This window comes from Hyla sarda, chromosome 4 (assembly GCF_029499605.1).
Source record: "Hyla sarda isolate aHylSar1 chromosome 4, aHylSar1.hap1, whole genome shotgun sequence".
Lineage (NCBI taxonomy): Eukaryota > Metazoa > Chordata > Amphibia > Anura > Hylidae > Hyla > Hyla sarda.
The window spans coordinates 305621684-305634478 of NC_079192.1; the positions used below are offsets into that span (position 1 = coordinate 305621684).

Below are 12795 nucleotides of genomic sequence, written 5' to 3' on the forward strand. Positions count from 1 at the left end.
TGTTGCTTACTAAATGCCTAGGGTCACTTGAGGTATAGGGGGTTACATGACTGATGCCTCGTTTAGTCCTGTTCAGTAACCTGTCCTGTTCCTGTTCAGTAAACTGTCATATTTGCCCATAACAACCAATCACATCTAAGCTTACATATATCTGACTGCTCTGGTAAAATGAAAGCTGAGCTTTAATTGGTTGCTATTTGCAAATAAGACATTTTTCGTCTCAAACTGTTGTAGTAAATCTGAGCCTATGTGGGAGATTTCTTAAGCTTTCTTATAGCAAGATTCCCTTTGTTGCCCATTGCAATCAATCACAGCTCAGCTTTCCTTCCTTCTATGGTAAAATGAAAGCTGAGCTGTGATTGGTTGTTATGGACAGCAGAGAGAATCTTACTGTAAGGACCCGTTCACACTACATATTTTCTCCGCTTAAGAGCTCCACTGGGATTCTGCTGCATCATTAGCACTACGGAATTTCTTGACTGCTGCACCATTTCCAGATTCTGCTGCACCCTTCACACTAAAGAAATTCCGTACCCCAGACCTAAAAATGAACACTCATGGAGCATTTCCAAGTAGTCCTAGTGGTCTACTGGCACCTGCTACAGAGGGAATATCTCCAGGTAGAGATTGCGTACTGTAAATGAGCCCTAAGTGTGCATTCACACTATAGAATCTGTGGCCGGAATGTCTCTAGCAGGTACCGACGAAATTCAACCACACTAGGACCCAGCAGACCTGCATTATGACCGCAATGCAATACTTGTAGAATTCTGCCTAAAGAATTAACTTTTTCATTCTTTCAGCAAGTCAGGAGTCTGGAATTACTGCAGCTGAACTTTCCACCATGGAAACTCTGGAGTGTGAATGGATCAAAGGCAAACCCATTTACACCAAAGCTTACTTAAGCAGAATTTCCGAGCAGGATTTCTGAGCAAAATTCTGTAATGTGAATGTGCCCCTAGACAGCATGATAAATCTCCCCCTTTATTTTAGTAGTTAAAACATTTCTCAAAAAAGTGATATACATTTTGATCAATAGTAAAGTTTTATTAAAGTTTTCAAGTAAACAAATAAAAGACAATATTCCAAAGGGCAATATAAGAACACACATAGGTTACCAATAGAAAATAACATCAGAATGTGAACAGTTTCCATGTAGAAAGGCGTGGCATAAGAATAACAATAACAGAAAAACTATCAAGGCTTACGTGGAGCATGATATTGCAAGAAGTATAGATAAGCTAAGCCATACAAAGGAAGATAAGCTAAGCCATACAAAGGACTCTGAAAAAAGTAGCAATAAGATAATAGAAGAAGAAAAATATAGTTATAAAATATATAGGCACAAGGGAAGGGAGTGGAGACAAATACATGAAGTAGTGAAGAAAAGAAAGAGAGAGACGAATAAGAGACATGTAGTATGGGAATGGAAAAGAGAGAGGGAACAGGAATAAAGAAAGGAGAAAGAGGAGAGGAGAAAGCAGGGGAGGGATGATACGAACCTGCTAGGATGGCGCACACGGGTGAGACCCCCAACGAGCAGTGGAAGCTGACACAATAAGTAAGGGTACACACCTAAAAAAAAAGGCTAGGACGAGGGAAGAGTCGACAAGTGCAGGGATCTATATTCATCTGAGCATGAGAAAGTAATCCAGGGGCCCCAAATGAGGTGATGTTTCTCTATCTGTTTTCTGGAGTAAGCGAAAGGTACTCCATTCAATATAAGTGCGAGAGTTCTTGGAACCAAGAGGATAGAGTTGGAGGGGAAGGAGTTTGATTTCCACAGTCTGGGAATGACTGATCTAGCTGCAAGAAGCATAAACCTGAGCAAGTGAGCCAGCCATTTCAGGAGGTTTGGAGAGAATATGAAGAGTAAGAGGGGTTCTGATTCCAAACAAAGTTTGATAGTGGTAAGTTTGTGAATGATGTCCAGAACCTGGGTCCAAAAAGAGGTCAATTGGAAGCAGGTTAACCAGATATGCAACATGTCACCCCCTGTCGCTCTGCATCTCCAACATACATTTGGAACCCCTGGATAGAATCGCGACAGAAGAGCCGGCACTCGATACCATCTCGTAAGAATTTTTATAATTCGTCTCTTGGGCCTTGCATAAGATGCATAGTTTATGGCAGAGGAGCAGTGCCCTTCCCCAATCCTCATCCGAGAACATACGACCAAGCTCAGTCTCCCAACCTTTGCGGAGAGGAAGCAGATCATCTCAGAGTAGAGTACAGAGTTCTGATTGGACAGTAGGTCCGGGATTTGGAGGTGCATAGGTTCTCAAATGAGGAGAGGGGTCGGTGAAAGTTCAAAGAATCCCTAACCGTAGAGTAAAAGTGGCGAAGTTGGGAATATTGGAATAGATGAGTGGGGGTAATGGGAGCATCACGGATGATATCCTGCAATGGTTTTAAGGTTGTCGTTGTCAAGAAGCAAGAGAAAGTGGTTCTCTTGGTTCATGAGCTCTTCAGAAAGGTGAGCGTGGAGAAAGCGTGAAGGAAAGCTGAGTTCCCAAACACTGGGGTCAGAGATCTATCAGTGGCGAGGAGAGGGATATGCCCTTTTAGGTGGGACATGCCTGCTTGAGCTATAGAGGCCATTACAGGGGGTAAGGTGGAGACTAATCGAGGAAGCCTCAGGAGAGGTAATGTAGCTCTCAGTTTAGGCATGCGAAGAGACTAATCTGGAAAAAGTTGTATCTCGGTATCTGAAACTTGCAGGTGGGCCTTACGATTTATTTTATCCTTCAAGAGGAAATGGTGAATTCTACAAATGACGTCTCTAGGTTTAGCAGGATCTGGATTTTGGGCCCTAAGGACCCTGTCTTATTCCAAAGGAGAATCAACAAGTTTCTGGAGGATAGTATTAAAGGGGGAGATTTATCAACACTTGTGCAAAGGAAAAGTTGCCCCTAGAAACCAATCCGATTGCTTCTTTCATTTTGCAGAGGCCTTGTTAAAAGTGAAAGAAGCGATCTGATTGGTTGCTATTGGTAACTGGGCAACTTTTCCTCTGGACAGGTTTTGGTAAGTCTCCCCAATACTGATTCCAGAACGCCTTTAATACGGATATTATTCCTCCGTTTTCAAGATTGTCCATCTGGTCCACTAGTGTGGACTGTTGGGTGAGGATAGAGGTCGTGGCTTCACACAATTGTTGTAATTCTGAAGGGACCAATGTACAGAAATTTTCCAGCTCTAGTACATGGTTATTCAGATGCGAGACCCTGGCTCTAACAGGTTCCAGATCTTGGTGCTATGATGTTTTTTAAATTAGTTGCCAGAGACAGCATGGAAGAAGAGCTAGTAAAGCCTGTAATTCAGGATGATTTTTCAAGGTCATGGCAGCAACCTCTGGAGATGGTAATACTATTGTCATTTCAGCCTCTCATTTCAGTACTTAGGCCCTCTCAGGTTGAGTCCCTTATTGTCCTAGGGGCTCTCCTGCAGTGTCTCCCCCCATTGTAGTAAGTCTAATGTTATGTATAGTGTTGTAAATATAGTGCATAATGGTATGTATAGGTATATAAAGTATAAAGGGCCTTTAAGGACCTTTGGATGTATCACCTGTTATGTTCACATAATGTGTTATGTTACCCAGAGAGCACCAGTTGACCACCTGACCTGCAGCTTGACCTATGGGCTTCTTGTTCAGCCCCCCTTTATAAGAGGGGGAGCCATTGCAATCTGTCTCTTTGATCATTCACTGCTCTTAGATTCTGAGGAACAGCAAAGCACAAACATCACAAATCCTGTGTCCAGTACATCCTGGAGGCCATAAAGCCTGCACACCAGCCACATTGTCAGTAAGTCAACTCATCTATGTCTGCTGTCTCTACCAAAGTCAAGTAACTAGTTAAGTCAATTATAGTGGCTGAGTGGCTGTACTGAAGTCTGACCCAAAAGTACTGCAAGTCCCAGCAAGTTGCAAGGCCCTTTCCGTGTTACTGGTCGACTCTCTGGGATTCTGGCCTATCTGTAAAGACTTTAAAAACTGTCTAACTTCAGTAAAGCTACCATTAACCCTTACCTGCTCTTGGACTATTATTGCCCTGCCTAACCTTGGGATAGCGGTGCTACCGTTCGGGTGGGTACCGGAAAAAACACTCTGGCATCACGAACATTAGGGGTTAATAACACCTTGCCCCTGGGCTATACCATCTGCCCCATCCACCTACACCCTTCTCACCCTGTGGTCTCACCACAACTATGGCGTCACCACACCAGCATGCCAAGCCAGGCCCCCTAATATACATTTTTTTATATCTGTGTGTGTGTCCTTTTAGTTTTGGGGGGATGATTGGAGGAGCGATCAGCCACCTCCTTCTGTCTAACTTAGATGTAAGATGCTGTGGTCACTTTTTTTTTTAGGGCATGTTCCCACAGTTAGGTTTCTAGATGAAGTTTTTTAAGCCTATGCCAGGGGTGGATCATAGAAAGATATGTATTTCTTTTCCATTTTAAAATCCATTTTTGGCTTTGGATTCAAAAGCTTTATATACAAACCTGAATTTGAAGACACATCCTTCATGTGTGAGCAAGGAGATGAAAGTCGTAGAACAGCTGAACCTTACCCGCCTTGTCTACATATAGCAAGAAGCCTGCTGCTTATAGACTAGTAGTTAAACGTCTTTCTGTAAATTACAGTATAAAGGGTAGGGCATACATAAAGGCACTTGTCACAGGTAAATACATATCTCAGACGCAGCTTATGAGTCATAGATTCCCTGTTGTAACCTGTCACGCTTGTCATGTGAATGGAATGAGGAGTACGGAAAAGCTTTAACACCATATAAAATGCTGCGTCACTCTTCTCAGGTAGGGAGTGCTGCTCACAGAGATATCCATTGCTCAGTCTTTGTGTCCTACTGTCCAGTATCTTGTATTAAGTCTGCTATAGTCCTAGAATGAAGATTGAAAAAGTCCATAATAATTATACTTTTACATAAACACATACAGTAGGGGATACAATCAAGAACACATTATAATCAGACATTTATGGGGGTTTCTTTGTGATATATTAAAATAATTGATCATTTTATTCATATTGGATTATAAGATCATCATATAGAAGTACACACTAATCAACAATAACTTTAAAGGGGTACTCCACTGCCCCAGGATTGGACCATTTTGTTCTGGGTGCGGGGGTCGTGACGTCATGGCCACGCCCCTCTCAATGCAAGCCTATGGATGGGGGCGTGGCGGCTGCCACTCCCCCTCCCATAGACTTGCATTGAGAGGGCATGGTGTGATGTCATGAGGGGGCTTGGCCGTGACGATGCGACCCCCGCAGCCCTCACCCAGCATTCGGAACAAAATGTTCCGATTGCTGGGGCAGTGGATCATATACTCCACAAGACCTCTGAGGGTGTCCTGTAGTATCTAGTAGCAAATCCTCTTAGTTCTGAAGTTATGGATCAGACTTGTTTTTCTAGTACATTCCTTAGGCTTAGATGCTCGATCTGGGGAAATTGAGGCCTAGTAAAAACACTGAACTCTTTGTGATGTACCTTAAACCATTCTGGAGCAATTTTTGAAGTGCAGCAGGCTTTATTATTCTGTTGAAAGAGGCCTCTACCACTAGGGAATGTCGATACCACCTAGAAGTGTACTTGTTCTGCAATAATGTCTATGTAGGTGGTATGTGTCGAAATAACATCCACATAAATGCCAGGACCCAAGGTTTCTCAACAGAACATTGCCCTGAACATTACACTGCCCCCGCTAGTTTGCCTTCTTCCTATAATGCTTCCCAGTGCGATAGCTTACCCAGTTAAGTGACACAAGGATCCGGCCATCTACGTGATGTGAAACAAAATGTGATTCATCAGACCAGGCCACCTTCTTTTATTGCTCCATGGTCCCATTGTAGACACTTTTTACAGGGCAGCATGGACACTCTGACCGGTCTGCATCTATGCAGCAGGTGGCAACACACTAACCAACATTAAAGGGGTTGTCTACTTGAAAATAATTTTTGTAAAATTTATGTTATGTAATGATAAGCCATTTACTACTGTCAGTAAACTTATACTGTGTGCCTGTTTTGTATAATAAGAAGCTCTGCACCCCAATCCCCTGTTCTTGAAATGTAGTGAAATGTAGCCACATGGACCACCCCTCAACACCTACTGGTTGCCCCTGTTGATGGCCAGTCACTCAGATCTTCTTGCAAATTTTTCCTACCTCAAACTCATCTGACTGTTCACTTGCTGCCTTATATATCCCTTGCGCTGTCTCTGTAATAGTACATCCCCCCCTCCTCGCTTGCGCTGTCTCCGTACTAGTAGGATCATAGTGCACAGTGAACCGGCCTGCGCCCCCACTTCTGTTGCGCCGGCCCGACGTGCCTCCGCAGGGCCGTGCAGGAGGACGTGACGTCACTCGCAGAGCGCCCGGAGAGAAGGAGCGCTGCGCTGGATGGTTGAGTGAGTGTGTGTCTGTCTCACTATATCTCTGTTTGTGTGTCTGTGTGTGTGTGTGTGTGACTCTCTCTCTGTGTGTGTGTGTGTGACTGTGTGTGTGTGTGTGACTCTGTCTGTGTGTGACTGTGTGTGTGACTGTGTGTGTGTGTGACTGTGTGTGTGTGTGTGTGTCTCTCTCTGTGAGTGTGTGTCTCTGTGTGTGTGTGTGTGTTTGTGTGTGTGTCTGTCGCTGTCTCTGTGTGTGGCTCTCTGTGTGTGACTCTCTGTCTGTGTGTGACTCTGTGTGTGTGTGACTGCGTGTGACTCTGAGTGTGACTGTGTGTGACTGTCTGTGTGTGTGTGTCTCTGACTGTGTGTGTGTCTCTCTGACTGTGTGTGTGTCTCTCTCTATCTATCTGTGTGTGTGTCTCTGTGTTGTGTCTGTATGTAGTTTTTTTTTGTGTGGGGGGTTGTTTGAACCAGCGATCTAATGTGGGGAGACTTTGACCTACTGTGGGGAACATGCAAGGGAACCTGCGGCCTAATGGGGGGAAACTACTACCAAATGTGGGGAATCTATGCTACCTAATGTGGGGAAACTGCTACCTAATGTGGGGAAACTGCTACCTAATGTTGGAAAACTGCTACCTAATGTGGGGAATCTGTGCTACCTAATGTGGGGAAACTGCTACCTAATGTGTGGAATCTGTGCTACCTAATGTGGGGAAATTACTACCTAATGTGCGAAAGCTGCTACATAATGTGGGAAAACTGCTACCTAATGTGGGGAATCTGTGCTACCTAATGTGGGGAAACTGCTACTTATTGTGGGGAAACTGCTACCTAATGTTGGAAAACTGCTGCCTAATGTGGGGAATCTGTGCTACCTAATGTGAGGAAACTGCTACCTAATGTGTGGAATCTGTGCTACCTAATGTGGGGAATCTGTGCTACCTAATGTGGGGAAATTACTACCTAATGTGCGAAAGCTGCTACATAATGTGGGAAAACTGCTACCTAATGAGGGGAATCTGTGCTACCTAATGTGGGGAAACTGCTACCTAATGTGTGGAATCTGTGCTGCCTAATGTGGGGAATCTGTGCTACCTAATGTGGGGAAAATACTACCTAATGTGGGGTAACTGGTACCAAATGTGGGGAATCTATGCTACCTAATGTCGGGAAACTGCTACCTACCTAATGTGGGGGAACTGCTACCTACCTTAAGGGGGGGAACTGCTGCCTACCTAATGCTCCCCCCCCCTGGCAGTAGCACCCTCATCATCCTCCATCAGCAGATCCTGATGGTGGATGATGGGGGTGCTCCTGCCAGGAGGATGATCCTGCCGATGGATGATGGAGGTGATACTGCCAGGGGGGATGGCCAGTAGCACCCTCATCATCCTCCAGCAACACCCCCCCCCCCAGTACTAGCACCCCCATCATCCACTAGCAACACCACCAGATTTATATTCAGAGGATACAGTATGTGGCAGATTTATATTCAGAGGGTACAGTATGTGGCAGATTTATATTCAGAGGGTACAGTGTGTGGCGGTATTATATTCAGAGGGTACAGTATGTGGCAGATTTATATTAAGAGGGTACAGTATGTGGTAGTATTATATTCAGAGTGTACAGTATGTGTTGGTATTATATTCAGAGTGTACAGTATGTGTTGGTATTAAATTCAGAATGTACAGATGTGTGGTAGTATTATATTCAGTGGGTATGGTGTATGGAAGGTTTATAATCAAAGAGTGTAGTGTATAGTAGTATTATATTTAGAGGATACAGTGTCTGGCAGATTTATAATAATACTTGTTTTCATATAGAGGATAAGAATGCGCTGACATAGTGAGGAGACGTCTGGGCGTCACATTCTACAGACAGAAGTTTTAGCTGGAACAAGTCCAGGCGGTATGTACCATCTGAATTAGATAAGGAAAGACTATAGAGAAGACGTCACCTGTAGTCACTGATATCATTGTGTATTCTCCTCACTATAGAGAAGACGTCACCTGTAATCACTGATATCATTGTGTATTCTCCTCACTATAGAGAAGACGTCACCTGTAATCACTGATATCATTGTGTATTCTCCCCACTATAGAGAAGACATCACCTGAAATCACTGATATAATTGTGTATTCTCCTCACTATAGAGAAGACGTCACCTGAAATCACTGATATAATTGTGTATTCTCCTCACTATAGAGAAGACGTCACCTGAAATCACTGATATAATTGTGTATTCTCCTCACTATAGAGAAGACGTCACCTGTAGTCACTGATATCATTGTGTATTCTCCTCACTATAGAGAAGACCTCACCTGTAATCACTGATATAATTGTGTATTCTCCCCACTATAGAGAAGACATCACCTGAAATCACTGATATAATTGTGTATTCTCCTCACTATAGAGAAGACGTCACCTGTAATCACTGATATAATTATGTATTCTCCTCACTATAGAGAAGACGTCACCTGAAATCACTGATATAATTGTGTATTCTCCTCACTATAGAGAAGACGTCACCTGAAATCACTGATATAATTGTGTATTCTCCTCACTATAGAGAAGACGTCACCTGTAGTCACTGATATCATTGTGTATTCTCCTCACTATAGAGAAGACCTCACCTGTAATCACTGATATAATTGTGTATTCTCCCCACTATAGAGAAGACATCACCTGAAATCACTGATATAATTGTGTATTCTCCTCACTATAGAGAAGACGTCACCTGTAATCACTGATATAATTATGTATTCTCCTCACTATAGAGAAGACGTCACCTGAAATCACTGATATAATTGTGTATTCTCCTCACTATAGAGAAGACGTCACCTGTAATCACTGATATTATTGTGTATTCTCCTCACTATAGAGAAGACGTCACCTGTAATCACTGATATAATTGTGTATTCTCCTCACTATAGAGAAGACGTCACCTGTAGTCACTGATATCATTGTGTATTCTCCTCACTATAGAGAAGACGTCACCTGTAGTCACTGATATCCTTGTGTATTCTCCTCACTATAGAGAAGATGTCACCTGTAGTCACTGATATCATTGTGTATTCTCCTCACTATAGAGAAGACGTCACCTGTAATCACTGATATCATTGTGTATTCTCCTCACTATAGAGAAGAGGTCACCTGTAGTCACTGATATCATTGTGTATTCTCCTCACTATAGAGAAGACGTCACCTGTAGTCACTGATATCATTGTGTATTCTCCTCAATATAGAGAAGACGTCACATGTAGTCACTGATATCATTGTGTATTCTCCTCACTATGTCCCATCAGAGCTGTAGTCACTTGTAAGTTCTACAGTTATGGTGAGTGAAACTACAACTCCCAGCATAACCTTACCACTGCATAAAGGGGTACTCTACTGGAAACCATTTTTTTTAATCGACTGGTGCTACAAAGTTAAACAGATTTATAAATTTCTTCTACTTAAAAATCTTAATCCTTCCAGTACTTATTAGCTGCTGTATAAGTGATTCACAGGAAGTTCTTTTCTTTTTTAATTTATTTTCTGTCTGACCACAGTGCTCTGTGCTGACATGTCCATGTCAAGAACTGTCCATAGTAGGAGCAAATCCCCATTGCAAACCTCTCCTGCTCTGGACAGTTCCTAACATGGACAGACAGAGCACTGTGGACAGACTGGAAAGAACTACACAACTTCCTGTGGAGAATACAACAGCTTATAAGTACTGTAAGGATTAAGATTTTAAATAGAAGTAATTTAAAAATCTGTTTAACTTTCTGGCACCAGTTGATATAAAAGTAAATGTTTTCCAGTGAAGTACCCCTTTAAGTAATTCTGGGAGCTGTATATTTAAATGGTGAACACTTTCCTATTCTGTGGCAACTGGTAGATCTGATTATTATACTGGAATTTCTCACAATGCGCTACAACAGTGGTGTCTGTCACAACAGGCTAAAAACTTAGGGGGGGGGAAGGGGAAGGTATGGGGTGACACCATTTTCTACTGCTCCGGGTGACACCAACCCTAGCAACGCCACTGATGGATATCATTCTATCATGAGACATGATATAGTTGATGCCCTAATGATCTTTCATCCTACAGCTCCATTACTCCTTAACATGCCCAATCTGTCTAGACAAGCACAGTAGTTAGCCCTCATAAAAATGTCATAGAACACAGTAAATGCATCACTGGTTGCCCATGAATTACTGTATTTTGTTGAATTACAGCTATTGACGTGGGAAGGTCAACTCACCAATGGGGATCTTCTGACAGAAGATATATAGTTAGGACTTTTGTCTATGCAGTTCCTTAAAATAAAGATAGTAAAAGTATGCTTTAAAGGGCATGTTGACTAATGAATGTGTCAGCTATAGACATTGGCACCACACAGTCCCTAGTGTCTATATATTATGTGGTCAGTAGATCTGAAGCAGGAAAGGCTTATAATTTTTTGATAACAGTATCCCTCTGTACCTTATCTGCTATTCTCATACCTTACGGTGCCTATGACCTTTATAAGATGATTTTTTTTCCAGTTCTCTACATTACTTTCATGGCAAATATGTTGCTAAGCCTGTTTTCCTTATAGCTTTTACGCTTTGTGTGTGATTGATGTGTCCCTTGAGGCTGTCAGTATATTTTTCTTGATCCTATGGGACAGTTTTTCTCTTCCTTGCCAAAGGCTCTAGAAGCATAGGCAAGACTTTTTTTTTGCCATCCCAATAGGGGAGGATATATTATTAGCTTCTCCCCTTTATAAAACATTATACCATAAACGGTTTATGGTAGATGCCCCTGGCTAATACGTATATAAGTAGGGAATTTCCCCTATTTGGTAGATGCCCCCACTAGGTACGTAACCCCCCAATTAGGTAGATCCCTCAGTTGGTAGGTAACTTCCCCCTAATTAGATAGATGTCCCCAGTAGGTACATAGATAGGGAGGGAATTTCCCCAATAGGTATGTAAATAGGTAGGGAATCCCCCGTAGGTATGTAGATAGGTAGGTAATTGCCCTGTAGGTATGTAGATAGGTAGGTAATTGCCCTGTAGGTATGTAGATAGGTAAGTAGTTAGATAGATAGGTATAGGTACACAAACCGTGCGCGATGAGATAACGTAATCGCGCACGGCTTGTAGAGCTGTGCTGCTGCTGTCGTCCTGACGGGCACTCACCCTGAACATAAACGCTGCAGGGAGACGGCATGCATTAAGTCCCAGCAGCTGGTTTTTCTTCTCCAATGACAGGGGGGGCGCTTTAAAACTGCAAATGAGCACAGTAGTTAAGGGCGCTCATTTGGTTTTTAAAAGCACCTGCACAGCACCCGCTTCTTTATTGGATTCCCATGGTCTGGGCAATCAGGTCAACTGCGCCCTGGGCGGCAGCGTGCTCTAGGCGGCTGCCTAGTTAGCCTAGTGGCTGTACCGGCCCTGGGCCCTAGAGATATGTAACCGTGTACAGTGGTTGTGGGCAGCATATCTTTTCTTGGGTTACTATTAAATAAATAACATTGTAACTAAGAGTAATTCCTAAATGGAAAAACAACAAGACATCTACATCAAGCTTTCAAAATGGACAGTCGCCAGACTGTCCAGAACATGGCCCTGTCCAGCTGCAGCATCATATTTGTTCAAGCTGAGGTACAGGCTTGGACAAAGTCCAGTAAGTAAGGGCTGGCCTAGCACTCTTCTGTGCTCACTGTCTATTAGACTCTTAGACTCCTGAAGAGGGGTTAAAGAGCAGCCTGCAGTGATTGGATGTAGAGACCCAGCCCTGCACAGCAGATTCAGGGAGGAAGGGAACACATGGTAAGTGAGGGCAGGTTCAGTGCCTACCTCAGACACGCCCCTTCCTGAGCAGTGGATGTCAGAATGAGTGAGAAGCAGAACAGAGGGATTTGTGAGCTAAATACAAAACCTAAAAACATTAAAAAAATTTGAATAATCTGCATGACCTAGTGAGGAACATATATTAACATTATTATTTTTTTTCTGTGCTATGACAGGTACGCTTTAAATGCCCAAAGTCTCTTCTACACTATAGATACCCTTAAGTTAGGATAATAAAATACATTGGAAGTACACTTATAATTCCCTGTTATTATAGAAGTACAAATATTACCCCAGTACTGTACTTACCTAGAAGTATCTGTACATTTGGGTAACTTTTTTTTATTGTATTATTTGTAAAGAAGTGTTTTCCTGTAGTCCTTCAAACAATACCTTTGAAATAATAAATGTTTTATTTTGTATTTTGTACAGTCTGAATAATGAACAGCAGGGGGCAGCAGATATACACGTATAACAATAGTGAACGCCACATGTATGTATGATGTCATTGCAAAATCTCTGACAAATAAAACTCACACAGCGTTCA

General features: G+C 42.7%; 1 protein-coding gene across 1 annotated transcript in view; it reads left to right on the plus strand.

Moving 5' to 3' along the window:
- Positions 1 to 4782: 4782 nt before the first annotated feature.
- Positions 4783 to 12795, plus strand: part of IL17B (interleukin 17B) — a 115918-nt gene continuing 107905 nt past the window's right edge. The window contains exon 1 of the mRNA XM_056574759.1: positions 4783 to 4818. Coding sequence (XP_056430734.1) covers positions 4798 to 4818 — 21 coding nt within the window. The 5' untranslated portion in view covers positions 4783 to 4797. The remainder of the gene's footprint in view (positions 4819 to 12795) is intronic.